General features: G+C 51.1%; 2 protein-coding genes across 6 annotated transcripts in view; both read left to right on the forward strand.

Moving 5' to 3' along the window:
- Positions 1 to 24877, forward strand: part of LOC143368482 (uncharacterized) — a 328678-nt gene that overhangs the window by 96681 nt on the left and 207120 nt on the right. The window lies entirely within an intron of this gene.
- Positions 8759 to 23648, forward strand: Side (motor axon guidance molcule sidestep). Of its 4 annotated transcripts, none has more exons than XM_076811255.1 (12): positions 8759 to 10254; positions 15833 to 15989; positions 18779 to 18990; positions 19084 to 19194; positions 19259 to 19474; positions 20333 to 20629; positions 20726 to 20856; positions 20930 to 21089; positions 21152 to 21454; positions 21968 to 22426; positions 22541 to 22750; positions 22902 to 23648. In XM_076811255.1, exons 1-12 carry the CDS (start codon positions 10065 to 10067, stop codon positions 22943 to 22945), a joined length of 2490 nt encoding a protein of 829 aa, XP_076667370.1. In that variant the 5' UTR covers positions 8759 to 10064; the 3' UTR covers positions 22946 to 23648. The 4 variants fall into 4 exon arrangements, with proteins under 4 accessions (XP_076667370.1, XP_076667371.1, XP_076667373.1 ...); XM_076811256.1 differs by having other exon boundaries at positions 15857 to 15989; positions 21968 to 22432; XM_076811258.1 differs by having other exon boundaries at positions 10134 to 10254; positions 21968 to 22432.

Below are 24877 nucleotides of genomic sequence, written 5' to 3' on the forward strand. Positions count from 1 at the left end.
CAGAGAGTCATCTCTTTGGAGCAGGAAAGACACCGCCCAGCGGAACAAATGGAACAGCCAGCCAAGGGTTCCCGGGATAATCTCGGAAAAGCGGGATAAATAACCAGACGGTCCGTAGACCGAACAGTTTACTCGTTTATATTTGGATACCGATGCATTCTGCGATCCCCGCGAGTTTGCATCTCGTTCGAAGATGCGTCATCCGTGTTCAGAGCTTTATTGCCCCGAGCAAGGTCCGTTTGTCGTCCCCGTCCCGCTCGGTGGCGGGTGCAAGTCTGCGAGGGCTCGAGATTTCGCAAGGCTTTGGCCGATCCACGATCAACCGTCGCAGTTTTTGATACTTAGGAGATATGCCAGCGGGGACACGGGACGGGCAGCGTTATTAGACGAAATTCTGAGCTACGACCTTCGTGCACGGCGCGCTGCCGTGAATTAAACTGCTTCCAGGAAACAGCCTGATCTAAAGCCGACCCAGATACCCTGCATTCGCAACCCGCGAATGCTTTAAATTTTAGGGACACGCGTCTCCTGCTAGCCAAAGAATCTAGAACGTTATCAGCGCCGCCAAAGCAATCTCCACCCTCGCATCGAGAAGCCGCTCAAACGAATAGAGACAGTTCCGTTAATCGCTTTGACGATATTCGTGTATCTCTTCTTAACGATGTCAAAGCGTGCACGGGCCACAGAAAATCGGACCTTGAGCCCGGACGAATTTCCCATGTCAAGACGGACAGATTCGTGCCACGTGATACCGTTCGCTAGCAGAGGCTCCATCGGAGAAAAACGAGAGATCGGTTGGGAGTTCTGTCCTCGGGCGGCGAGGCAGCGGGGAGGTGGAGACGGGAGAAAGCATTCCCATGGGACGCGCCACGGGAGGAGATTTTTAAAGTGACAGAAGTCCTCTCTGTCAAACAAAAGCTTATTATATATTAGCTCGTCCCAAGGCGGATGGGAAGAAATTTCTCTTCCACTTTGACGGGAACGGGCGTGTTTTGTCCCGCTGCAAGCTCTCGGCTCCGTTTTTATTTCCACTGCGATTCCATCGCTGCGTGAAACGTTGCGCGCGGAAAGATAGGCGCCGGAGAACTTTCCCCCTTTGAAATACGGGGCTCGATAATGAGCGCGATCCTCGCGGCACAATTAGAGGGCCGCTGCGCGAACCGAGCTAGTGAAGTCGGCGGCGTAAGTGCTCCTCGAGAATTAAAGCGAGCGGAATGGATTCGGGAAATTTATATCGTCCAATTGTGCACGTTGAGATGAATTATTATTTGTAGCCGGGTCCCGGCGAGCAGCCGCCCCACCCCGCTCGGATTCCAATTCCACTGCGAGGAGATGCGGAGCAGCGAAGAGTAAATATAAAAATACGTTGCGCGATGTAAATCAGGGCCTCTGCTCGTTAAAAACGTAACCTTTGATAAGCGAGGCTCGTTGCCCACCTAGCATTAAGTGACTTACGACGTTTTCACCGTGGCTTGACGGAAATAGCGTTATGGCGTACGCGAGCAAGAAGACGCGCCGCGGGAAAGGGGGAGGTCGCGCGCGGGGAGCAGTACAGCCACGTAGAATTTAGAGTTGCGTACGAAAGCGAGTGTCGGCCGTGTGAACGGAAAGGGGCCCTTTGTGGAGGAAAGGCGAGGGAGAGAGGTAAAAAAGAAAAAAAGAAGTCGTGGACGGAAAATGGATGAATGCCGGGGTATCGAAGGAGCGGAGGATAAAGCGTGAGGATCAAGAGAGAAGGGGCAAATGGAGGAGAAGCCGAGGATCGAGAGATGGAGACGAAGAGATACGAAGGAGAGATTCTCGTTTTCTGCTGGGACAGGTGCATGCCTCTATTTTGGCGAGCTCGCCGGCGAATGTTTTGTCCATCCTGGAATAAAATCGCGGCATTCCTCTGCTCCGCTTCTCCGCGACCTCGACCTGCTCCTTTTGGTCTATTCGGCTCCCTCTTTAGCTCGCCGGCTAGATCCGAGCGAGGAGAAATCGAGAAGCTAGCGCCTCGCTCCAGCCACGCGAGAATTGCATAATGTTTCGTTTAATATCCCCGCAACAGCGAGCCTCCGCTCCCCTTCGGTCGGTTTTGTTTATCGCGGGGAGAGGCTGCGCCTGACGTGAGCCTTCGCGGAGCGGTGAAATTTTCTGGCGGACGGGTTGGTTTTGTTCCGCGGTAACGAGCTCGGTACCGGCGGCTCGGCCGAGCGTGGGAACAATAATAAATTCCTTCTGTACGGGTCCAATTTAGCGACGGTGACGAGACACGTAGCTAGAACGCGAAAAGAATGCCAATATCTCCTCGTAAAAACTCGAAGAATTCGGGAATGCCGAATTCTTGGCGCCAGGCCGTTGGACGAAGAGGTTCTCGCGGCATCCGCCTCTCTCTTTCCTTCCCGTTTCTATATGTATAGTTCCTCTTCCTTCTGCCACTCCGTCCCGTATAATCGCGGCGTAATAATTTTAGTTCGCGTTAGATGCTTCCCGACACGCCGCGACGCCCGTGGATCTCGCGCATACGTAATGACCGCCCTAAAATTATTCCACCCCCATTCAAGAGGGATCCGGCCGGCGTCCCCGCGATCTTCTTTTTCCGCGGAGGACCCGACGCTGGAGATTCGTCCCCATCGATGGACGCCTCATCTGCTGAAGCGTCCTCATCAGCGAGCATTTTAATTCCCCAGGAGGATCGCCACCGCCCTGCTCGAATTCAATTCTCCCATGGAACCGGCTGCCAGGTGGATTTTTTGCGGGCTCGAGGAATTTTTTCCCGCATCCGGCGAATTAGCTTTCTCCCCGTGGCTTTCCTCGTCGATACCGTGCCCGTCGTTCGTTTCACAGCGGCGTTTATTTACGAAGTTTCCTGGAGCGGAGGCGAGAAGAAAGAAACAGCCGTGGCGCCTGTGAGCCCGAGAAATGTGACAGAATCGAGACACGTGTTCGCGCCTCGGAATGAACCGAGCCCAATGGACTTGGAGATTTATCGATGCATTAGGACCCGCGACCTCGCTGCAACCCGCTATCGAACAAAACGATTGTCGCGCAATGTTCTGCTTTATTCAACGCTGCCCGCCATCAGCTAAAAATGTTATTCCTTTATTTACGCACCTCTGAATTTAATGTCGCTTTCATTCCGAATAAAAGCAATCACAATTAATTCTTCTGTCTGTCTTCTGCATAATACATATATTGGATGTGCAAAGCCAGTTCACCGCTGGGTTGCCTACTGAAAAAATGATTTGTATTTATGTGCATACGTAACGAACATCCCTTTTATATCGCGCGGGATGTGCGCAGCGTGCGAAGAAAGGTTGCAGATTTCACGGATGAAACTCGATGTGGAATCCACCGTTTTTACATTCGTTAAAGGATAAAACGATGAGGAAACTGAAAAGTTGAAAGGAGTGGAGGTTCTTATAGATGACTTTGACCCGTTTTGCTGGTTTTACCCTTCTGCGCTGCGTCACCGCACATCGAGTTTCGTTCCGAGAACACGACAATTTGTTCATAGACAAAGCGACCGGCTAATCGGTGGTCTGCTCCAAAATGCGCGTGGTCCCTGGGGTATTAACAAATGTTTCCTATTACACGAGACCACACGAGCCGCCCGGAATAATTAGCAGCCGCTCCAACTGTATGATTCCATATGGGGCATCGTTGTGGGATTTCTAACGATTCATTCGCGAGAGAGTCGTAACCGTGGCGTCGGGGAGGGGGGTGCAGCGCCCTCGACGGGTGCCGGAAAAGCCTGTGGCCCTCGTGAATCATGGTGGCCACGCAAAAACACCATAAAAATAATATGGCTGTGTCACGATAGGCCAGGCGTGACTCATCCTCCCACACGAGTCGCTGGAACCGCCGCTGGATCTTACTTCTGCAGAGTGCAGGCTCGATCGATAAGCCACGGGGGTCTCCTCGTGGAAAGGACGCGACGGAAGGGTGCCCTCGCGACTGGGGTGCGGCGCGCCCCGTTCCCGTTTCGCGACCACCGACGCGGAACACGAATAGCGACGGATCGCCTTCTCCTTGCCTCGAGACCTCGAGATTACGCCTGCGATACGGCCTTTCTGCTGAAGGGCGGGTCCCGTCCAAGACGCTCTGGCCGAGATCGGGAAACAATCTCGCGAAAAATACGAGCCGGTATTGTTGTAATGGATGGGTGTCCCACAAAAGTTAACACCGAAGAGGGATTGTGGGCACCGCTTTTATTTTCGTTGGCACGAACATCGTGGAATGCAACCAATAGGTACAACTTCTGCATAACTCACAGTTCTGACTTGGTCCGAGACGAAGCTTGCTTAAGGGGGTATACCCGTTTGAACCCTCGGAAAATGTGTACATTTTGTGGAATTTTTTACAACTCAACGGCTCGATGAAAATTTCCTGTTTTTTTACTATCTTTACATAGTATTATGAACTACTTAAAAAAAAAAAGTTTCAGTTAAAAAACTATTGTTTTTCGGGAATTATGCATACATATCCGAAAGTCTCTCGATTTTAGATGAAGAAATTCGTAAATTTGACGGAGATATAGTATTTTCCGTGAAGCGGTGTCAAGCGCGCGACTCAGCTGAGCGGAACTTTGAACCCGCTTTCCTCAGAATGACATTTTTCAACCGCGTTGACAGTATACAGGGGAAACTACACGTCCAATTAACACGATCAAAGTCATTTATTGTACGAAAACCCGTCTCCATTACGTGACGATCAGTTTTTCTTTAATTTACGGCCGCCTTCTAATTTTCTTATCAACATCTTTACCTCCAAAAATGATTTTTTTTCAGTGGTCCGCCATTTTATTATATTTTTTATATTGACTTTTTTTATCGTCACGTAATAGACGTAGGCTTCTAGTTTCTAAATATCTTTTTGAATTCGGTTTCATCATTTGGCTCAGGCACTGTCAACGCCGCCCGAACGATTTTGCCGCAGCGCACATTTTGACGAGGAGTATACCGGAAAGGGATTTATGAATTTGATTGAAAAAAATTTTGTTTACCCTTCAATATGTACATATTAACTATACTAAGCAATAGATTGATTTACTTGCGTTGTTTTGTTAAAAAAAAAATCCCGAAAACACCCTTACTTTTCAGGCCATTACAGTGGTCTCCCCCCTTAACAATTGGGGACTTGGGACTGTTTTGACACTGGATTCGAGCTGCAAAGGCGTCAACTTGCTAGAAAACTTTACAGGGACCGTTAAAAACTAAGTAGTTAGCAAGGATTGCTACCTACACCGCATGTAGCGCAAAGCATAAAATTCCTGGCGTTACAGTTTAATTTTCGGTGTCGACGTGCCTAGGTACATATGTACAGATAGAAATCCGCGCGAGAGCGCTTATGCAGGCTATGCAGCTCAATCGAGTGACACAAAAATGGTGATACATAAATATTAATGGACAGGAAACGAGCCTCGCGTCGTTCCGAATCGTTGCATTTAGATTAATATCGATCGGTTTCGATTCTCGTTAGTCATCGCCATGCGTTCCGTGTTGCACGTTCCCGAGGCGGGGGCGTGACACGTTCGTTTCCATTGAGTCACTAATAAGTGGAACTCTTTGCTTTTGAACAAGCTGCTTCGAGGTAAACGATGAGTAACCCCTAATTAGATATTATTCGCGCCAATTAACTTTTCACGCGAGGCGTGTGATCGCACGCATAGGTAATATTCTCGAAAGCCCGCGTCTCGCTTCTCCTTCATTTGGTAACGAATGCCTACGGAAAGCAAACGCGAAGATTACACCTATCTCCTATATTGAACGACTCGATTAAAAGTAGCTGCGACTTTATCAATATAATGCACCGATCCCCCGGCTAGTGCAAAGCAAATACTTTTAATGGAACTCCGAATTTCCCGTCTGACATCTGAACCGAACGTCACAGGAACACAGTGCCACCCTAGGCTGTGCGTCATGCCGGCTTCTGCGTCACCAACCTTGATTCACCCACCGAAAAGCACAATTTCCTAAACCACCGCCCTTAGCCTGAATACAGGTTGTACTTCGAGTTCGATTCACGTTCGTTTCAGCTTTAATTCTGCCCCGCAACTCTTATAGGATTTACGTCCACCGCATCAGCTGTATGTACAAGCAGGAAAGGATTAAATCTTGACTCCCGTACGATTCTAGGCGAGCCGAGACGTTCGGCCGGAAGTATCATATTCGATGGCCCGCATACGGACGAGTTATCTCGCAGGAAATCAAGAATGCCCACCGTTTACGCGTCCCCATAAACCGACTCCGTGGTTAACGATCCTCGTTGTTAATTAAAAAATATAGAAGCTCGTATTTGTCGCGGGCGAAGGGGTGTTATGACACACGGAGGGCAGGAGGGGGGGAGGGGATTTATCTCCGCGCTCGAAAGACTGACACATCCTGCCCACGTGTCGGGCTTAAACGATTTTGATAATAACTCCATTCGAATTGATCGAGACGGTGGGCGCGCGAGTGTGCGACGCTGGCCCGTTTAAGGACCACCTACGGGCCCCCATAAATTTCGCGGTAATTCACGGCAATTACGTCGCTTCTATAATTCTATTATTTATGCCCCGCAAGGGCTGAAGCTGACGTTAGTCTATTCACCGGAGGGATCCTAGATATCGATCTGCCTTTTCTCCGCCGTCCCGGTTCGCGCCAAAATCCAGATACACGGGGAGGCAGTGTGGCCAGTACACGACACCCCCCTGGGCACGGGTCCGCTCGCGCACGCAAGTTTATGACCAAGAGATTCGATGCTCGATGACGGAGGGGCTGGTTTAGTGGCAGCTGCCATGAACACGCTCGAGAATTGCTCGGAAAATTTTGGTCGACAGCGGACGAACGATTCATTTCGATAACGCGGCCACGCTCCGCCGATCCGAAGTCCTGCCAATGGAGTCGTGAGATAAGGAGCACGTGGCTCGGACCTTTTTTTAGATGGTCCTCTCCGTTGCTAATTGAATCGCGCCCTTTCGGTGAATCGAATCGAATTACGAACGGTCTATTACGTTGGCTTCGTTGTCAGCGTGTCAAGAAAACTGGCGGGCCTCGAACGGTGAATTAACGTCGCTTGAAATGACGGGAGAAAAGCTAGAAGGCACCACAACGCGATGGAATTGTTTAGTTGCAAACGGGGGGGGCGAAAGCGGTACTAACGCGGAGAATAAATACAGAGCGGCCAGCAAAAGTTTCGAGTGGCTAGCAGAGCACTCGAGTGTACACTGGCCGCTGCGTTCAATTGTACCTAACCAAGTGGACTAACTTCGACGAGATTCTCATTCGTCAAACGAACGGGGTCATGACAGAAACAATATTTGAACGATTGGCCGGGAGATGCTCCATCCGCGACAGATTTTACGCTGCCGTCGATAGCCATCGCGCTCTTTTAATTTGTCCCGCTCGCTGAAAAGTTCAAACGTCCTTCCCCCTCCGCTCCCCTCTGAGGAACGCGTAACAGCTGTTTTAGCAAACACCGAGCGATTCGCGGCACTCGATTCCAGATTCGTGCACTCACGTGGGTGCGCGCGCCCGTTCAAAAAGAGGGTGTCGGTATCCAACGAGGGAAACGCGAGCTTACCGAAAATAGATTCTCCGCGAACCGTGCGACGACATTAGAAACACCGCGCGTATAATGCCGCTCTACCGGCTTCAATAACACCGAGCCACCGAGCTTTATTTAAGAAAAAATGACAGAGCCTGGAAATCATTCCGCGGAGCAAATATCCCCCTGTCTCGCGAAGTACACGTTTCCCTTTGACTCAACAAGCAAGGGAGCTTCAATTGTATACCGAAATCTTCTTCTCTGCTCGACACTTGGCGGAGAGCCGCAACTTCCACTTTTCTAATTGAATATCGCGATCCAACTTGCCCACCAGTTTCCAAGATCCTACCCCACCGTCAACTTGGCGCATATAGAATGAAAGCAGAGGGAATGCTGCACAAAAAAAAAAGGAATAGAAACAAACGAATCACACCGTCGAGAAGGATAAGCCGAGTAATCCATCAAACCCGGCGCAGCCATTGGGCCGACACGTTTGTCCTTTCAGGACGCATTCCTGACCCTCGGCTCTGCTGCTGACTCCACCCTCGATGAACATGCTGTAGCATTTCTACCCATCCCCCCACCCCCGGGCTCGCGTAATCGTCTGTACGATGATACGCTAGAAACTCACCCCGCATTTGTTCCGCCGCACCAAACTCGGTTGCGTCCCCTTCGAGCCGAAGTCAACCGAAGAGAGAGACCGCGTATCGGCCAGAAACACGCGCTGGAGCGGAACGCATGCGTTTCCAACCTCCCCGCTATGTACCCACGTATTCCTTGATTCGTGGGTGTGTGCGTGTTTGTGCGTAAGTCAATATTCGAGGAAGAAACAAGAAATTCCTCGCTCCCTTTCCGAACGGATCCCTAAGTAGATTCTCTGGTCGGCGGAGTTTCGCGAATTGAAAGCTACGTATATGTGTGCACGACTTTTATCGTAGCCGCTGTAATAGAGCGCAAGGAAAGGAAGGATCTGCAGCGGGTGCACGGGGACTTGGCGCGCGTCATTAGCACAGACCCGTAACGCATAACGCTGCATCTCCGCGGGATGCACCTTTGCGCGCGTTAAGATGCGTGTGCATTTGGAGCAGGGCTCGGTCCGTCGTTAACGCGCGGTCGTGTGCGTGCGGAACCGCGTGTCCTCGTGGGGCCGTGTTAAACGTGCGTGTGCCCCACGAGGAGGGTGCACGAGTGGGGGCAACTACACGCGTGTCTTCGGTTTTGGTTTTAGTTCCGTGGCAGTCGCTGCCGACGACGACTATCCCGAACTGTTGCCGCCGCTCGGCGGTTCCGTCACCGTTGCAACGGCAACCATCGACCGTACTCCACGCGTTTTTTTCTTCTCTTCCTTCTACTCTTTCTGTTTCTCCCCTGCCTTTTGCTCGCCCGGACGGTCTTCGCGTTCCGGAAGACACGAATACGCGCCTCGAGGCTTCGCCGGGATTCCGACCGTATCGACTTGACGGGAAGTGCAATATCGAAGTGCAGAAGACACCGAACGACGCTCCGGTGGAAATTAGTAAGGGTCACTGAGGTTTCCAAGGAGAAAGCCTGCGTTCCTACCTACTCGCGGAGGCTTGCCGCGCGACAGGAACGATAGAGCTTTGCGCGCGATCGAGCCACCTGATCGAGGATCTAATTTAAACCGGGCGACGCGGGAAAAAGAAGCTGCGGCCCAAGAATAACACGCGCGCAACGCAAAGGGAACGACACGCGCGCGCAAGTAAAAGGAAGGAAATAAGGAAACCCCCGAGTCGTTTTGAAGGCGAGATCAAAGTTGAAATTGCTCGGGGGAGTGGTGAAAGTGGAGTGCGGGAACGGATCGCGGAGCAAGCTGAGGAGGAGGCGCGCAAAACGAGCAAGACGTGAAAAACTCGGAAAACGAACAAGACGCGATCGGGCTCGCGACAAAAATTCTGACAAAGCGAAAAGAATTCAAGCTACGCGAGCGTGCGAGGAAAGAGCCAGCCCCGCCTGCGAGCCGGACAAAGGGAGGGCCCGAGTGTCGCTTGGACGCGAAAAAACGTCGGCTCGTTTTGTTAATCAAAAGATTTCGACCCGGCTCGCGACGTGTCCCGACTAATAACGAACATCTGCGGCCGCGGCGTCTAGCGGCGATCAGAGGGAAAGGACTCTCCCCGGGAGGACGCGAGGAGAAGCCGAAAGAAAGAAGAACTCCGCAGGAAACTATCCTCGAGTATCGACGTTGACAGTCGGAGGTCCTTGCGCCGGCTGTCTCACGCAGAACCCCATCTTCGAAAGTGATCAGTGACTGAGGGCTATCGACGAACAGAAACACTGTTGATCGAACGCTAAATCGGTAGCGACGAACACTCGACAATTCGAAACGCTGGGAACGGTCTTCTTAAAGATGACAAACCGATGACCAGCCAGCCCGATCGAGAATGTGTTCCGTGCCACTCGCTCGCCTCCGTTCGATCGAGAGAGCAGCCTCGGCGTCGTCGAGCGATCGCTGTTCAAAATATCGGCAGCGAAGTTAGTCGTTAATCCTGTTGCGGCCGAGGCGCGGGAACAGCTGGATTGCGCAGGACCCCTGAATGATTCTGCGGTGTCGATTGGACGTGGCGGTGCCTCGCGCGTCAACTCGAACACCTGATTCTCGCCTGCCGTTTCGGTTCGAGATGCGGTGCACGTCGGGACACGTGTTTCTGACAAGTTTGCTGATACTGCTGCGAGCACGTCGGGCAAACACAGCTACGGAGGACTCGCCCGAGTTCCAGAACAAAGGTACGTTCCTCTGACGTATGTATTTGGGATTGTTTGAAAGAATGGCAGCACGTTTGGCAACTCGATTTCTGAACGCGAAATTGCTTTTGCGTTCGCCGAAGTTTGTCGAGCGAAGACACTTCGGGCCAGCAGCGAAGTTGCCGGCGATTCTTTCGCGGCGCACTTGTTCGCTGTGCACGGTGACTTATTAAGAGGAAGGTGGTATGTACACCGCGAACCGCTCGGATGCTTATTTCGGAGCAAACGAGCACAGTGACCTCGGCCCGATTTAAATAAGTTAGAAGTTAGGTGGCACGAGCCTATCGACAGCAACCGGAAGGATTCAAATAGACCCGCACACGCCCGCATAGGAGCCGTCAAGTTTTCGCTGTCCCCGAACCTTCAATCCGCTCTTTACGCGTCTTTTAAGAAATACGAGGGAGCGCCTCCAACGATTCTCTTCTGCATTCAACGCCCATCGATATTCCTCTCTAAATCATCTCCTCTAGGCGATAACTTCGGAGTTACGGTTTTGTTTAGAGCATTAACAACCAAAGTAGCTGTTCCGAGCTTGTGGAACGAGTTCGCTTCAATGTGGCGCAAGGGGAGCTGCGCAGATCGGTCGCGAATCGGTAGGGGCGTTGGTACGCTCTTATATGGAACGCAGTGTAGATATCAGTTGATTTATATTTTGATGATATCGACCTGTTAAAAGGTTCTCCTAACTTTAATACTGCCAGACTCCTGTCATCGCGTCAAACTCTGTTTACCAAAGGGTTCCCCGGTTAATAATAATAATATGGATAATAATTAATTCCTTTTAACTACAGAAATAGACGGATCACGTGGCGTGTTTGGTATACTCGCTGCAATTTACCAGGATCAGGCACGTTCGCGAGTCAAGGTAATTGCGTTATTAATCTTCGACGCCCCGTTTACTCTGACTGCCGTCCATCAAAGGCGGACGTCGACCGACGCGACGCACAGTGCGGAAATTTTGCGATTTTATGGCCAAAACTACAAAAGTAAAATTCTGAATTAAACAAAATAAATGTATGTGTCAATCGAAGAACTAATGCCTCCAATTTTAGTGTTAAATGCTTTAATACGAAGCTCGTGTCGACTCTCAAATATTTATGTTCATGTGAGGTTAGAACGATCGGAAAGAATTAATCTAGATTTTCGAGTTACTTCAAACATTTATATTGTATTCTCCAAAGTTTCGAAAATACTTTGAAGGCATGGATTCAATTCCTGGTTGTGCGTAAGATATCTTTTTCTCCTCAAAATAATTATGTTTCGGGTTTTAACAAGCAATTAATACAAATTTTAAAGTAGTGTTTTAGAAATAACCTTTTCATACGAAACGTTTTAAGGGCATATAATTTCATAAGCTTAAGTGTATAAATGTAAATAATAAAAAAATCTTTATCGTTCGTAATTTTTGTAAGTGCTGCTTTTCGGATAATTTATTTTCTCACATATCAGAACGTAAAAATGCCGAATTTTATATATTAAAAATAAGTTTTCTGGCTTGACCATGAAAATGGATATAGTTCTTCAATTAACATTTGCGTTAATTTTGTCAAATTCAAAAATTTCATCTTTATGGTTTTGGCCATAAAATCGCAAAAATTTCCCCACACGTGCGCCACGAAGCTTGGGCGAGCGATTTAAAAAAAGAAAAGTGCCGTGTCACCAATGTTTTCGATCTTACGGACACGTCCGATCGAAAGATAGGAAGCTGCCTGGCGAATCTGCCGGTCAGATATTTCGGTCGACGCGGCGGGCGTACGCCCCGCGGTTCTAGGTGCGAAAGAATTCGCGTGACTTTATTTTCGACGACGCGCAAAGGCGCCGCTTATAATTTCTCACGGCCTCCGGCCATGTGTCGCGGCAATCATCCAATTTAAAAAAATTTATGAAACCTAGGGGAGCAGCGCCGTGCATCGCGTGCCCCTGGTCGCATCGCGATGCACCCGAGTGTTCCGATACCGCGGGCCAAAGTTCCACGGGTGAAGAGGAATGCGTCGCTGGGCCGTCGAGCGTCGTTTATAGCTTTTAGCCGAGCAGACGGTCCAAGAGAGGACTTCTCGCTGAAAGTTCGAAGGAATTCGAGCAGGACCTCTCCACGCGCTTCGAATTCCGGCCCCCGGTTCTAAAATATACGCGTATTGTCGTTCCCGCGGATAATAGGTCCGCCGACGATTCCTTTATTCGAGCGAAAATATTTGGGGATGGAAGCGTAAATACGGGGGCGGGCCTCTCGACGATCCATCATCGCTCCTGTAGGTATCCCGGGAATCTTTACATGTTTGTTTAACGGTAAACGTCAGCCCCAACGAGCTCCCGCGAAAGCAACACTTTCCGTGAAACGAAAGCATATAAAAGCGCCCGCCCCGTTCCGCCCGGTGGCGCTCTTCGACGTCTTCCTCACCCTCGCGAGCTAATTGCGCTACAAATCGTCTCGCCGAAATTCAAACGCCCCAGAGGATTCCCTCGAGTGGCTCGAGCTATCGAGCCGTTCGGCTCGACTCGTTCGAAGGACATCGTCGCGCTGAGGATGTTAGAACGGAAAGTGTCGCGTAACTTCTATGATTACCGCACGGAGCGGCCGGAATTTCGGACACGACGCGCGACTGTACGCCGAGCTCAAAGTGCTTGTCGATGCAGAAAGGTATCAAGTTGGGCGATGAAATTTCTCCAAGCGGCGCAAAGAGCGGCCCTTTAAACCGGGCGGAGTTTGAATAACAACATAGATGAGCCGCAGGGACGCAGAACGCACAGCGCCGATGAAATTACCATACAAAGTGATCAAACGGGAGACCTTTATCTGTGCAGCAACCCCTGGACTGGGCCACAAAAGGGTGCCGACGGCCGAGCGCTGGAAGGCAGCTCGGAAAACCGAGATACGTTCCACGGTGAAGCTTAATCTTACGCATACTCGCATGCCCGCCCAGCTACAAATCCGCTCGGGCAATTCTGGGAGGAGTGGGCCTAAATAATTACAGGTCCCCGAATGAAGTATCGAACGTCTCGATTCCGGCATCGCGGGACCTCCAGCGATGCCCCAGACCCTCCTTCGTCCCTGTCATTTTTTACGAGTCGAAAGCTAGGACCTCCGTCCCCCATATTTCACGATGTTAATCGACTTGCGACCGAGAGATCGTAAGCCCGCTAGCCACCGCTCCGAGCGTTTAATCGGTCGCGCGCCGCGATCGCCCTCAGATTTTCAATAAGCTCGAGAACAGCGACGCCGCCGCTCCCAAAGGACCCGGGAACAACCATCGAATCGCAGCGTAGGTGGTGACAGTTGGAATTTTATTGGAAAACCGAACTTCTTCTGGGAAGGATAGCAACAGGTGTTGGCAGGAGCAAGTAGAATTACGAGAGAATGAAACTGAGCAAAGCGTGGCTGCAGGTGGATAGATTAGAAAGAGATGCGCGCGGCCAACATGAAATTTAATAAAACGTAATACCCCGGCTTATGCACGAGCGTGCGGAGGCAGGATCTACCTGACGGCGGCCTGCGATAACGTATCCACTAGGTGGAACGCGTGACAATCGAAGGAATGCCATCGATCTGGCCTGCAGTTGGAGTCGCAGCGCCAGACAAGGCGCGAATACGTTTCGCGCGCGAAACAAAGGCCAGGAAATTGCACGGCAACTAGCGGCGCGCTACGTACGCTGCGTCTGGAATAGATAGGCGCCGATAAAAACTCGCAAATTAATTCCATATTGTGCGGGCCGCTGCCCGCGGCGCGGCGCCGTGGCGCGGCGGCTCGAACCGCCGCGGTTGCTTTACTCATATTTCCACGTTATTCCGCTCGTCATACTCGGTCGCTCGTAAATTACTTTAACGGCCGTTTTTAGGCGGTCGCGAATTCGATTCGCGAAAGATGGATGCCGGATCGGGCGGAGGAAAGGGCCCGCGACGAGGGACACGAAAATAGACGACTCCGGCGGAAGCGCGGTTTCCCAACGCGGGCGATACAAAAATAACAGGGTTGCCCCTCGGTCGAGCATTATTTACATAACGCTACACTCGGACCTACAGATTTCTTTCCTCGAATCTTTACTGATTTCCGTCGGAAACCCGAATTCTATTCTCAGATGCATCGGTACATGCGCGAGCCGGGGGGCGATTGTTTGGACAACCCCTCGCGCTCCCGCCCCTACGGCTGGAATTAGGGATCTGGGGTAGTCGGTGTTAAAAAATCGTGCCCGACTGTCGGACCGTTTCATAAGCCTTCGTGTACTCTGCTGTTTAGCCGGAACTTTTATCAACAGTCTGCAGGAGCGAAGCCTCGCGTAAACTACGAGGCGTCCAGCAGCTGCTTACGTTCAGAGAAAGCGGATATAAACGAAAGGGTGGTCAGGAGCCAGATGATTAATGCTTTTGGCGGAGAATTGTCTGTGTGGTCCCGAGGAGTTCGGTCCAGGTCCCTGGTGAAGCAAACCCCCTACATCCAGCTGGAATCCGAAAATTTAATTAGCTAGGAGTAATTCACGAAGGGGACGCAATCGACCGGAGGACCCTACAGCATTACGTAACGGCAGACTTGCGTTTGTATTAAGCGCGCCAGTTTACGGAGGAGATTGCAGAGAGTAGCCGCGCAGGGCAGCGACGAAACGCTCTGTCGAGAAGACAAACTGGCTTCGGTCGTTCGCCTTTCAGCGGTGCGTTACGTCGCGCGAACACGAAAAATCTGCGCGGGATGGGAAATCGAGAAACGTCGACGGGACGTGGTGGAACGAGCCGCTTAACGAGTCGATTTTAATCGCTTCGAACTTCTACCCTCCTTGGGTCCCAAATACTGTCGGGATCGGGACGCCTCGCTGCATCCAGCCTCGTGCTTACAGGGCGTCGAAGCGATGATGTATCATCGCGAGAGATTTAAACTTAGAATCGCCGCGATGGCGTGCAGTTGCAGCCACGAAGAAAATAGAAGCGATGTTGCACGTGCGGGAGGACCGGTGCTAATGCACACCGCGGTATGCCATTGATAACTCAGCCATTCTCTCTTGGCAGCAATCTCTCGGTTACGTGATCCTCCCGATCGCCTGGCCGCGTCCCATCGCAAACAGCTGAATCTCCGATCGCTGTGCCCGGTGAACGATTATGCGATGAGGAAAATGGAGTGTTACCCTCCAGGGCTTGATACGTCGGATTCACCGCAGATGCAATAGAACTCCGTTTGATCCCGCTGTAATAGAAACGTTTTCACTCGAACATGCGTGCACCTATAACGCGCAGCTTCCCGGAATAGCAGAATCCGGCGAACCTGAATTGTAACGAGCACAATAGCCAGCCAAGAGCTTGTTCCATCGTCGCACGTGGTGCGTGCATTGTCCCCGTATTCGTTCGCCGAATGCGGGCGCGTCGTACGCGACCGAGCGTGCGCGACGACAGTCCCGCGGCGACGGAGCCGCTTCGTTAGTGGCGGTTTTCTCCAGCGTCTCGTGTCACCCTTAACGAGCGGCCGAGTAGACGGCGAAAAGGGGTTGCAGCCAGCTCTCGTTGGCTACGCGGACCTTTCGAAATAGTAACAGGCTAACGACGAAATAAATGCATGGCTCTGTGTACATTTTTTTTAAGGTCCTACGACTTACGCTCTTACAGCGCCGTTGAGCCTGGTGTGGGCCAGCGAGGGTGAGGACGTGGAGCTGCCCTGCGACATCACGCCCCCGATACCCACCGACTCCGTCAGCATGGTGCTCTGGTTCCAGGATACTGCTGGAATACCCCTCTACAGGTAACGTTCTTCAATTGCTTCTCTGTAGCCTCTACCACACTGCTCTGAAGCTCATTTCCTGTACTCGACTTGACTTGGTTTATTTACGCTGGTAATTCAAATAATCCGGAGCCTTTGGAGTGACGCAAGACGGTCCACTTTAATTAGGGGAGACCGGGGCGGATTGTAACAAAAAAGTTTTCACAGTTTTTCCTCGAAAGTGTCTTCCTCAATCAGGAAATAATTTGCGTGATTTACTACTCACGTATGTGGTGAACTGATTGCGTGTAAGTACGTGACAAAATGTTAGACACTTAGATATCTAGCTTCGTCCTAAACAAATCTGAACCTTTGTTACAATGCGCCCCAGTCCGGGGTAAATTGTAACACATCTGTTCTACTTATTTAAATACAAATATGAACGCAAATAAACATATCTAAAGAATATAAATGAAAACACAGAGCATTATTAAACATTTCATATACATGAGTTAAACAATCATTGCTTATTCATCCGATTCTATCAAAATCTTCTTCTTCGCTTTCTTTACTTTTGCCTTTCTACTTTTTTTTCTACTTTTTGGATTCTCGATTGTTCTGTTGTTCGTCTAGAGCATCTTCTTCCGATGTGGCAGCGAATAGCTTGCTTCATCACCATTTAGAGCGGAGTAAGTAGTAACGCGTTACAATTTACCCCGAGCTTGAATTTTTGCGTTTTACCTCAGCAAACGAGAAGCTAAACATGAAATCACTAAAATGCGTACACATTATAATAAACCAATGTGTACTGATTCGTTTGCGACAAAGAAGCAAAAATTCAAACGGTTTCTGATGACGGTTAATTGAAATAAAATTGCTAAGACATCATTTACTTATGTGCTCTAAATACTAAAATTCTGGTCTATGACCACAAAATGAATAAATAACGCTCGTTAGTGTCATTAAAACCGACGGTGCTAATACCGTCAAGCAGCTCTCGCATGCTGTGGGTTACCAGATTTGTCGTTCGAAACATTTTACTTATGTTACAATTAACCCCGTGTTACAACCTACCCCGGTCTCCCCTACAGAGTGGTTTCATTACGAAGCCATGAAATTGCAATCGGTCTTGTAGGAATGGGTTTCGTAATTCTTATGTGTTCCGGAGCCATGGAAAAGAAGACTTCAGGCGGTGGGCCACGAACCCACGATCTTCGGGGCCTCTGCGCTACTGGCCGGCCTTACCTTGTCGTCAAAGTCGACTCTCCTTTTTTAAATACGTTAGGAGGCAGTATTGTTCCAGCTACAAGTGATCATTCTGATTACAAGCGAATTCCTGCAACGTAGAACCTGTATATCGTTAGAAATTGTTATCACTCTAACCCACTTTCGTTTCTACATTTCCCACGACTTTATTTTACAAGATAAACGCATTCTTTCGGCGACCATTTTGCATAGTGGACTTCCTGTTACATACCGCGCGGGAACTTGCGCTGCCGGATCTCGGCCACGCTTATTATTTGTAGATACCATTGTCCTGAGATCGCATCTCGAAATATCTCGACCCGAGCCCCCGGAAGAGTAGCTGTAGTTACTTTACAGTCTATTGTGAGCTCTAAGCAACTTCCCGCAGTTTCTGAAAATACATCAGATATCCGTCCTCGCACCCTTATCGATGCAAGAGTTTGCCGCAGCTTCGCGTATCGAGAAGGATTCAGTTAGAATTCCCAAGCAGCCATTCGAGTCCCCCCACAACGGGCGATTCATCGTTTAAGCGAAAGGGAAATTGAGGTAGATCGCGTAACATAAATAAACAAGAAGAGATTCGTGGATTGTTGGCATCGGCCAGCGGAATTTCTCAATACCAGCAAACTGCCAGAAATAGATCAGCCGATCAAACGTCATTCCGTACTGATAAATCCCCGCAAACAGTGCCCGAGTTGGTTTATTTACGAAACCGGGGGGGGGGGGCGAGTCCGCCCGTAAAACGACACATACGTCGCGAGGGGGCGAGGCAGTGAAGTAAAAAAAATTTCCCTGAAAAAGGGTAAAACACGTGGGTTCCGAAAGGCGAGAAGGCCGCCGCGGCTGGGTCTGTTCCGCGTCAAAGGATGATCGTAAAAAAAAAAAAATACAACGGGAGAAAAGCAGCGACACGCGAGACGAACACAAAGCAGGTGGCTTCGGAGCCTTTACGGGTTCGGTTATTTGCGCCGAAAACGCTTCCATAACCGGTGGCAGGAGGATAAAAAAAGGAATGGAAATACGAGCGAGGAGAGCAGCGTGGGATAGAGGGGCGAGCTGAAAGGGTGGAATAACACGAGTCGCATGACCAACGCGCTTATAACTGGCGCCGCAATTTGAGGGAAATCGACTGCGAATTGCTCGCTTTTTCCGTGATGGGTGCCGCGGTGATTTCCTCCTCAACATTGCGTAACGGTCAAACGTTGCCGGTGAATCTAAATTCGCTGACTGCACGCTTGCCAACTACCCTTTTTTCTCTCCGGGAATAGCCGCGCGTGCTAGAGTTAGTCACCGAAACTGGCCAACCGGCTGTTTACCCGCTCCTTTTCCCTCCCGGAAGCGCCAACTTGTTCGGACGTCATTCGATCGTTGACTCGTCGATCGGGCCAAGCGTCCTGTGTACTCTGCGAATCTACAGGAAACGTAACCCGGTTACCCTGATACTTTGATCTTGAGACCGTGCCGTGGAAAAAACGAAGCTCTTTTACTAACGAGGGATCACACTGCCGATCTAACTCGCTGAATAAGGACGCCTAAGTGCTCGTGATCTAAGGGTGGCTACTTAAGGGGTGGATGCATCGTTGCAGCTTGGATGCAAGGAGCGGGGATCTCTCCAAGGCCATTCATTGGGCGGTCAGCGACGACCTCGGCAAGAGGACTTACTTCCAGATCGGTGATGGCCATCGAGCCAAGCTAAAAGTCACTAAGGTCACGTATAAGGACCAGGGGATGTTCAGGTGCAGAGTAGACTTCATCAACTCCCCGACGAGGAATTTCCGAGTGAATCTTACGCTCGTCGGTGAGTATGCCTGTTTGAAGCTGGCAAATCGACTAGCTTTTATTTCACTATCGCGACGAAACTAACAAATTCACGTTTGCTCTATTTGCTTAGAGGAGCCAACGAAACCTGTGATACACGATGCCCAAGGGCGAGAAGTGACGGGAGTGGGTGGACCGTACCTCGAGGGTTACAGTCTCGCTCTAACCTGCCAGGTGTCCGGGGGTAAGTTGGCCTTTCTTTCCTACGACGATTGTCGTTTAACATTCCGTGACACGTTTACCCCCAGGAAGACCAAAGCCTTCAGTAACGTGGTGGAAGGACGGCGAGATCCTGGACAGCGTTGTCGATACCATGGCTATCGACTCGCCCAGCAAATTCACGGCGAACCATCTCTACATCGATAGAGTGACGAAGTCGTTGTGGGGCACCAAGCTGGAGTGCAGAGCTCAATCGGCGCCCATGGCGGCACCGATCGTCCGGGAAGTTCCTCTAGACATTTACCGTAAGTACCTCGTTATCGTCTGTCGTCGTCAGATATCTGGTTCGTGGGTGTTTCGATGCCGAGCGGCTTCGAGTAGCGAAAGAGAGGACGGAACGTTGCGAAAAAAGTCAGCCGCGAGCAAAGTGCGAGCGTAGCATCTGGTGGCGAATAAAATAGAACGAATGTGCGCGCTGTTCAAGGTCGCTTCTTTGATTCTGAACGCGTGCTAAATGCGATCGCGAACGAGTTAAGAGACGGGCCTCGCCGATTCGCCACGTCCACGTGCTACCGCTACCATCGCTACCGTCTTATTTCCGTTCCGTCGATAGCTTCACTGGCTGAAACGCCACTCAAAGGGTTCGCACGACCGCGCGAACCAACACCTTCTAAATCTTGATGCCCGAAACGCAACGCTCCCTTCCTGTATTCCGGCGAAACGCGCCGGAAGCATCGTGCACGGAAAGAAACGCAGTTCTTATTCATCCGAATGTCCTGCAGCTCGCACGGCGACAGAGGGAGAAGAAAGAAATTTAAATATAGTTGGAGCGAGTGAGCCGCGGCGGAAGCGAGATGAATTCCAACGATTTCGCGCGGACCTCCTTAACTCCTTTGACGGTCGCATTTCGTGGAATCGTCGCCGAATGTAAAAATACGCGGTCCGAGTGTCGAGCATGTGGCTCCCTCCGCCTGTTATTTTCGCCCCGACAGGGCCGACCATGGCTATGGTCCTGCTTGGGAATTTTTTTGCGAATCCTTGGGGAATCTGTCGAGCCGCTTCGGGATGGAAAAGGATTCGGAGATGTAAAATTGACGTAGCGCGTCGTGGAATGCCGCGGCTATGCTTCCCAGCAAGATGTAATCGAAGGCTCGTTCTCGCAGTGAAACCAGCGGTGGTGAAAATCGTGCTGAGCGAGGAGCAGATTTACGCTGGTCGGCCGATTGCTGCGCGGTGCGAGACATGGGGAAGCTCGCCCGCGGCCAGGATCGTCTGGAGGCTAGGCGGACAGGTGATAGGCGACCCGAACGTGGCCACTACGCAGAGAAGCAATTCTACGGTCAGCAAGTTGGCTCTGGCCCTCGGCAAGCACGACGACGGCAAGGAATTAACCTGCAGAGCCGAAAATCCCAGATTTCCCGGCGGGGTGCTCGAGCAGACTAAACTCCTCAACGTCGCCTGTGAGTCGCTGGTATCTTCCACGTCGCGTTCTCTTCGCTAACCTTCGAAAGCGCAACAACCACTGTACCTCGGATGTCTTCGGTTTCTGCGTTCAGATGCTCCAGTCGTCGCCGTCAATCTAGCCACAGGTTACGTCCTGGATATCCTCAGGGAAGGGGACGACTTGAAGCTTGTCTGCAACATGGAGAGCAATCCACCTCCGAGCACTGTCAACTGGTATCACAACGTGAGTAAGGAATAATCCTCGAAGCACTGCCACGTCGTCTTTTGCTTTCATGCTGCGATCCTTCATATTGCAGGATCGTCGATTGGAGCACGACGTGGCCGAAGGAACGATGATCGCCTCGAACACCTTGACGCTGAGGGTGCTAACTCTGGACCATTCCGGGGAATACTCGTGCGAGGCGATCAATTCCGTGGGGGTGGGTCAAAGTCCGCCGATCCACATCCGCATGAAATGTAAGTAAGAAATTTCCTCTCTGAGAAATTTGTGTGCCTAACGGAGGCTGTTGTTTCGAAAGACGCGCCGCGGTGCAGGGTGGGCTACGAGCGACGCGAGATCACGGCGGGTCGCCACGAGCCGCTGTCGCTGCGATGCGAGGTGGACGCTACGCCGAAGGACGTGGTGAGGTTCTCGTGGACGTACAACGGGACGCGCGGCGACGTCTTGCCGATACCGAACTCCAGGGCTCAGAATAACGGGCTCGTCAGCGTGCTGGAGTACACCCCTGCCGCTGACACGGACTTCGGAACTCTCGCTTGCTGGGCGAGCAACAGCATCGGCAGACAAAGGACGCCCTGTATATTCAACATCGTGCCAGGAAGTACGTGCCCTTGGCAACTCATAACTCCAACAAATTCCTCGAAAGAACTCTGGCCGAAAGTTTGACTGGGTAGACATAGACACCGGACGGTAACGCGTGCAGCCCGTCTCGAGGATGGGTTTAAAAGTTGATGGCCCGCTCGCGGCGTAATGGATCCTGCCGATTAAACCTTTCCTTAGGCGTGGGCGCAGTTTACTGCCGTCGCTGTTCCAACACTAGCTGGCCAGGGCTTCTCGCAATCCTATGCTTGTTTCTCGCTGGACAGCTGGTGAAACGGACATGAAATCGCGGTCACGAAACAGTTAATACTCAGAGAGAAGTCCATCGAAATCGCCTCCCATTTATCTCTTTCGCGAACAAGCGCTTTCTAAGTAGCGGTCGATAGGAAGGGAGAGCGTCCGCTTACACGGGCACGATTTATTGACTTTAGAAGCCGAATCCGTCTTTGAAGTGGACCTCGCGGCGTTATGAAATGCTCTGTGCTCCTAACCGAGTAAACGTTACGATTCGCAGAGCCACCGCAACCGCCGTTCGACTGTTCCCTGCACAACGAGACCAGCTCGCTGGAAGTGAATTGTGTCGCCGGCGCGGACGGTGGTTCCCCGCAGCACTTTTTGCTGGAAGTTCGGGCCGTGCCCGGCAGCCCCGGAGTCGTTCAGGTGAACCCACCCACGCTGCACGCACCTCAGAGCGATCAGGGAACGGTCGGAGAGGTCCCAGCCATATATCAGGAGAGAAACCCGAGGCCTAACTTCCAGCTGCACAACCTTGAGCCGGGCTTCGACTACACTCTCTACGTGTACGCGGTGAATGGTCGTGGAAGGAGCGAGCCGGCGCTCCTGGAGCACGTCAGGGTCGCCGAGCCTATCGGCGGCAAGATGGAGGAGAGGACGGGCATCTTTCTGGAGGATCTGAAGAAGGCGCTGCCCAAGGCCAGCTCGGAGAATCTGATCATCGTGATCGCCTTGACAGGTACAGGTAATTGGACGTGCCGTTGTTTTTCTTCAGTTTTCGCAGCGTTATAAGCGTAGGTACCTCAAGATTTTTATTCGTGGACGGAGCGATGACGTGATTTTTGGATTAAAGGTGCGGTGGCTTTGATCCTGATCGGTATCGGAGTGGTCATCGGACTAGCTATCTGCAGGCGACGGACCATCTCTCCCGTTAAAGACGGGCCTGATGATTTCACCACACCCACCTATGTCTCTGCTCAAAGAGTCGAGCCGAGGATCAGATACTCGGGCGATAGCAGACGCTCGCAAAGGACGAGCCTCTACGTGGAGGAAAATCGAAACGGTAAAGTGGTCTGCTACGCTACCTTGCTCTACTTAAGGAATCGTTTTAACGCGCGAACGCTCCAATTGTTGACAAACATTTATCCCGCCGCTCTAAGCCGACTGCGCGCACGTATACGTACATATTCCTGACCGTCCGCTTGCTTTTTCAGAGCCGGATCTGCTGCAAAGGGTCGAGATCGATGTGCACGACTAACGCGCACCCCTCGCTGCGTTATTTTCTTGAGCTAAGAGTAACGCTTGGATATTCACCGTTATGTATTATACGTATACGCTTCCCGCGACGTCCTCTGTAGATATAAACCGGGCGCAAGTGCCTACTTCTGTAGATATAAGACGTAGCTGTATAAGTCGTAGGAAGGTAGCAAAGGCATTGCATTATGCGCTTGATCCGGTGATCTAACGCTGTTTCCAGAATTCCTGTACCTGTACTTTACGATCGTGTTCGTGAACGTATCTCTTAAAGCGTCTGCCAGACGACGAGTTTTAAAGCGTTATTTATTGCACCCTGCGCTTCGTGCTGTAATTTACGTGCCATTTTTGACGCCAGCGGGCGACGAGCAAAGTATTATAACCGAGCGTCACCAGTGTTCTTGTAACAGGCGACGCTCCAGCGACAGCTTGTCAGCTCCCGCGGCTCTAACGATACTCGTAGCGTAGAGGCGTAAAGTGTATATACAGATATTTTTACAATCGTTCCCGTAAAACCTAAGACAAGTCAATTCCTACGTCCAATTATACACTTTCCAGTCGCGTTCTCTAGGAGGACGCGGCGCGCCGATAAGCAAGGCCATCCAGAGACCGTGGCGCTTATATAATTATGTAAATAGTATAGAAAAGTGCCGGGTTACGTGTTACCCTGGCGATTAAACGGCCGAATAAATCTCCATCGAAATGTGTGTGCGTCTGATGGCTGCATCATTCGTGTCGCGCGATGGCGCGGGCGGAAAATTTGTTTCGCAAACGGATCGCAACGGTTTCCCCCGATAGTGAGCGCGCTCCAAGCTGCCGATTTTTGTGCGGAGGGGCGCGTACGTCCGGTAATCGGGGGCAGTTTTGATATCGTTAAAAAATGTGTCGCGCGCGCTGGCACGATAGCGGCCACCGTAAACAATTCTGCAAAAGCCAGTGAGTGCAGGCCGCGAGATGCTTGTCGCGCGTAACGTCCGATATCCGTGAAATAACGCCGCACTTCCGGCGGGCACGAGGGCCCACAGAGTATCAGGTCGGTCGAAAATAAACTGTGCACTGTTTGGCGGGATACTCTGCCGTCTGTAATAAAGTTCCGGCCTTTTAACCGGCTCTTGCAGCTTTGTGTACGCCAACTGGCCGAAGGCGATCGCGAACAACTGCTGGGCAAGTGGAACAGCCAACCAAAACATCGCGCCGCGCACGATTGCTTGGATTATTTGTGCATCGGACAGGCTGTTTGCTCGGACCGCTCTTTAAGCAAACACGAATTCGATCTTGACGGAATCAAATAGGACCCCCAGGACGCCGAGGAAGCGCCGTCCGGTATACGTGAGTTGATTCGTCACGAGAGTTTCGAGATCCAACATCCCGCTGCGCCCGGTGACGTAAAGTTTTTGGTCGCCGGTGACGGGATGTAATTCGAAAGATTCAGAAGCGAAATACACCGCAAATGTTATCTGGATCCATTCGGACGGTAGGCACCACTGAAAGTTCAATCGCATTTCGTTTATCCAATATTTATTTACGCGCAAGCCCACATAAATATAACGCGCGGTAATTACAACCGGAATCGGAATTCGATACGGTGGAACGGCAGAAAATGTACAAATTATAATGCGTGCAAATACGAGCTCGATCCCAATTACCTGGCGACACGTAGGCACATTGAAATTTATATTAAGCATTAGGAAACGCAATTATTAAACGTCCGCTGTGGATTTATATGGAAATGCGGGGGGCGTCCCTGCGTCGGGCCAGATCGTGTCCCCGCCGAGTCGCGAAATATTGCAACAACAACTGCAAAAAGGGGGAGAAAGAAGACCCGCGCAACGATTCCTCGATCAATCCTACTTTGCATTCATTGCCATCGGCATGGCGGACGTCGACGCTCGATTAACCGAAACTTCATCAACGTCGCGATAATCGTGTCGCCGAT

This window comes from Andrena cerasifolii, chromosome 4 (assembly GCF_050908995.1).
Source record: "Andrena cerasifolii isolate SP2316 chromosome 4, iyAndCera1_principal, whole genome shotgun sequence".
In the NCBI taxonomy this organism is placed as follows: domain Eukaryota; kingdom Metazoa; phylum Arthropoda; class Insecta; order Hymenoptera; family Andrenidae; genus Andrena; species Andrena cerasifolii.

Bases quoted from the DNA above. Each gene is read 5' to 3' on its own strand.
- Side (XM_076811255.1), top strand. From the start codon at position 10,065: ATGATTCTGCGGTGTCGATTGGACGTGGCGGTGCCTCGCGCGTCAACT. The intron at 10,255-15,832 runs GTACGTTCCTCT...ATTTTTTTTAAG, and splicing joins GCCCGAGTTCCAGAACAAAG to GTCCTACGACTTACGCTCTT. The intron at 21,455-21,967 runs GTACGTGCCCTT...TACGATTCGCAG, and splicing joins ATTCAACATCGTGCCAGGAA to AGCCACCGCAACCGCCGTTC.